The sequence below is a fragment of the Trachurus japonicus genome, chromosome 1 (assembly GCF_045865225.1).
Source record: "Trachurus japonicus isolate A0001 chromosome 1, Traja_1.0".
NCBI lineage: Eukaryota > Metazoa > Chordata > Actinopteri > Carangiformes > Carangidae > Trachurus > Trachurus japonicus.
Window position 1 is genome coordinate 31,936 of NC_140907.1, and position 3,490 is coordinate 35,425.

At 40.5% G+C, this 3,490-nt stretch overlaps 1 protein-coding gene across 1 annotated transcript; it reads right to left on the reverse strand.

The window, feature by feature from the left end:
* Positions 1-223: 223 nt before the first annotated feature.
* On the reverse strand, positions 224-1,430 carry LOC146991034 (polymeric immunoglobulin receptor-like). The gene is made up of 3 exons (XM_085788726.1): positions 1,379-1,430; positions 822-1,154; positions 224-573 (listed from the first exon to the last, which is right to left on the reverse strand). The coding sequence occupies exons 1-3, from the start codon at positions 1,419-1,421 to the stop codon at positions 224-226; spliced, it is 726 nt and encodes a 241-aa protein (XP_085644852.1). The 5' UTR covers positions 1,422-1,430.
* Positions 1,431-3,490: the final 2,060 nt, after the last annotated feature.

The following is a 3,490-nucleotide window of genomic DNA, read 5'->3' on the forward strand; positions in this document are numbered from 1 at the left end:
TAAAGTGTTCAATTTCTCTTACTGTAATATGAGCCTTCTTCAGGTCTCTCTCTATGACATGTAAAGCCTGTGAATATTCTCATTTTGTCCAGGTCATTGTTATCTCAAGGAAATTTAAATCGAAAGCAACTGGATATTTGTCATTTCACCTCTCATCCATGAGGCTTCATCAGTTCATGTTTGCATCTGACCAGGTTGAGACTGGTCCACATGTAAAAGATCATCACAACCTCATGAGGTTGACCTGTGACCTCTCACCTTTAATTTCCAGCTTTACAGCAGAGAAGACATCCAGACCAGTGTTTCTATGGACACCACAAAGGTACCACCCAGGATCCTGTTGGGTCAGTCTGTTGATGGTCACTGTGAATCTTGATGAGTCATCAGTCAGTGTGTAACGTCCCTGGTGTTTCCTGTACGAGGTGACCACTGCCTGCTGCAGACATGTGGAGGGCTGCTTTCCTCTGCAGAAGTACTTCAGGTTGTTCTGGTTCACAGAGTCGTACACACAACTGATGGACACTGAACCCTCCTCTTGACCGTGGATTGTTGTGAACCAGTCACAGCAGCTGTCTGTCAGTGAGAAACACAGTCAGCTACTGCAGGAAACATGACAATCAATCATCAGTCAGACAACATAAATAAGGTTTTATATTCAGCTCAGTGTTAAATAGTTTAATAGTTTAATAGTTTATGGTTCATCCACATAATTAACAACCAGGAATAATTAAACAAGTGTAGTAAGTATAGCTCTTTTCATATGTCACATCTGAAAATAATTGCTCAAAAGCTATTTTTTCATTCAGAATATTTTGTTTTACCTGGAACTACGTGCATTTGTACTTCAGCAGGGTAGTAATCAATTCCAATTTCGGTCACCCCACACCAGTATTTCCCACCATCACCAGAAGTCAGGTCAGAGATGGTAGTTGTGTAAACTCGTTTGTAACGATAATCAATAATGGAGTATTTGTTGTTCTTCCCTTGTGTCGTTGTAACAAGAACATCGTCATCATTGCCACAGTCATTTCTGCACAGGTATTTCTCACGGGACTCATGACCAGGTTCATAGGGACAGGGAACTTGAACATCTGTCCCTTTGTATCCATACACATGGATCACTGCTGCTGCACCGCTCACACAGCTCAGAGCCACTGCAACTAGAAGAGCACATAGAAAACCATTACTGGAACCAGGTCTTCTTTCAGTGTAACTTGTATTTGTTTCAGTTAAACTGAGGTCACGGTTGTGTGTATAATGGACATTAAACACATCTTCATTCATTAAGTTTAATTTCCAAGACAAATGGACTGATGTTGCTTTGTAATTTTCTCTTTAATCCACTTCTACTGATCATAATAAAATACAGAGAACTTACTGCAGAGGATGAGCAGCAGGAATCGAAGGCTCCTCGACAACATGTTACTGCAAAGAAACAGAAACCTTAAAGAAATGATGCTCCTGTGTGGGGACTGATTCTTCACACGAATGTCACATCAAGAGTGACAATGGGTGTGAATTATAACGCCTAAATGATGTGTTATCAAATGTTAGAAACGTTGCAATCTATCTGTGAGCAGATCAGACTGACTGTGGCCTTTTTAAATGGTTTCTTCATATAAAGGAGGATTTTTAAATATTTCAAAGCTTCTAGGCTACTGTATTTCCTTCAGTTTTGTCCCTTTGTATATTATTAAAAAGTGAGTTTGTGTAAGAGAGACTTAATCATTTTTAACAACCTAACCACATTATTAAACTAAACATTTTACAGTTGCGACTTCTAAAAAGAGGAACTGTGAGCAAACCATCTTACTGTAAAGCAGAAGTAAGCGGAATATTTGTGTTAATATAAGTCTTAAATAGTTATATCTTCCGACGGCAATCACTTATATAGAGTGTTTGGTCTGAAACACGGGTCTGTCAGTCACTCTGCTCTGCTGTAAGCCGAGGAGAAAACTTTCCTTGTATCCTACAACCTTTATCCAATGAAGAGCGAGAATTTCTGCTTTAACAATCACATGGAAAGGGTCAGTGACCGCAGAGGAATCTGAAGTTTCAAGCATTTATCCTCTAGATTAATGTTCCACAATTCACACTTAACCTACAGTATGTGCTGAGATATCATAGATGAATGATTCTTCTGCCTGTTTTTATTAAGTTAGTGTAATGTTGAATGTGTTTTGGAGGTGGACAGCTTCATTGTCAGAGAACCATACTGTGAGGCTGCTTCTTAGGTCTGCCCAATAAACATAATAAAAGAGGAAGTTCTGATGCACACATATATTTAATGGATTATCAGGTAATTTGCCTTGGACAGGGGTCACAAGTCAAATGGTAAAATGCCCCGTTTCACAAACCTATTGTACAGTATACCACCAGTGGAGCAAGTGGAGGAATACAAATACAATGGACACAACTCAGTTTCAACTGACTTTGTTTAATCTTTAAGCATTAAAGTGTCCCGCCTATGACATTAATGCTGGGGAACAGCTCATTTATACTGGGGTAAAAGTAAAAGGGGTCTGGTGAGTGGTGACGCCCCTGACAAATACTTTGGCACCATCTTTGACAACCTTCTGAAATTCTCCTCTAACACTGAGGAGATTCTAAGAAGATGTCAAAGCCGACATTATCTCTTGAGGAAGCTCTGCTCCGTCTTTTACTATTATTTACTATTGTTTCATTCAGTGTTATCACATTCTCCTTTACCTGCTATTCCCACTCCATCAGCCTCCAGAACTGGAACCGCCTGTTGAGCACAGTTTCAATGTCTCCCAATGTCATCGGACTTCCTATCAGGACTCTCGCACCTATGAGCAACACACATGCAGGCTGGCCGGCAGCATCATCCAGGACCCCTCACATGCTCTCCACTCTGCATTTGAGTGGCTTCCCTCTGCCCTGGCTGCAGAACTCAGAGGAGGAAGACACACACACATTTATACACATTCACATTTCAGAATCAGCCTTTATTGTCACTATACAGAAGTACAAATCCTGAATTAGCAAACGCAATTGACAAATAGTGCAAGTAGTAGTCAACATGTAAAAGGTATGACCAAGGGAGGAATCAAACCCACAAGCTCATGGCCAGTAGACCTTTACTCTGCCACTAGGCCACAGAGAGCATGCAATTGTCTTAGTGCAGTGGTAAAAAAGACAAACCAAGATAGAAAGAGGTAAAGAGAAAAGTTAGGGGGCATATGCATTATCAAGGTTGCTCATGCAAGATCTGAAAATAAGCCAGATCAAGTGGTAGTGGTTACATTTAGGAAGAGGTTGATACACTAACAAGACTGCTCAGGTGAGATTTGAACCCATGACCTGGGGGTTGGCAAGCAGCCACCATACCACTGGACTATAGCAAGACTTCAGGTAATGGGAGGTTGAGACTTTCATGAATGTGAGATCATTCAATGATAGCTGACAGTTTAGCAGAATAGTATAAATATAGGCAAGAAGAAGAAATAGGAAATGTGTTTCGAGGAAA

Excerpts from the sequence above, each read along its gene's own strand:
- LOC146991034 (XM_085788726.1), bottom strand. The coding sequence starts at position 1,421 with ATGTTGTCGAGGAGCCTTCGATTCCTGCTGCTCATCCTCTGCA. Across the intron at positions 1,155-1,378 it reads CCTGCTGCTCATCCTCTGCA|TGGCTCTGAGCTGTGTGAGC; the intron begins GTAAGTTCTCTG and ends TTCTAGTTGCAG. Across the intron at positions 574-821 it reads ACAAATGCACGTAGTTCCAG|ACAGCTGCTGTGACTGGTTC; the intron begins GTAAAACAAAAT and ends TCTCACTGACAG.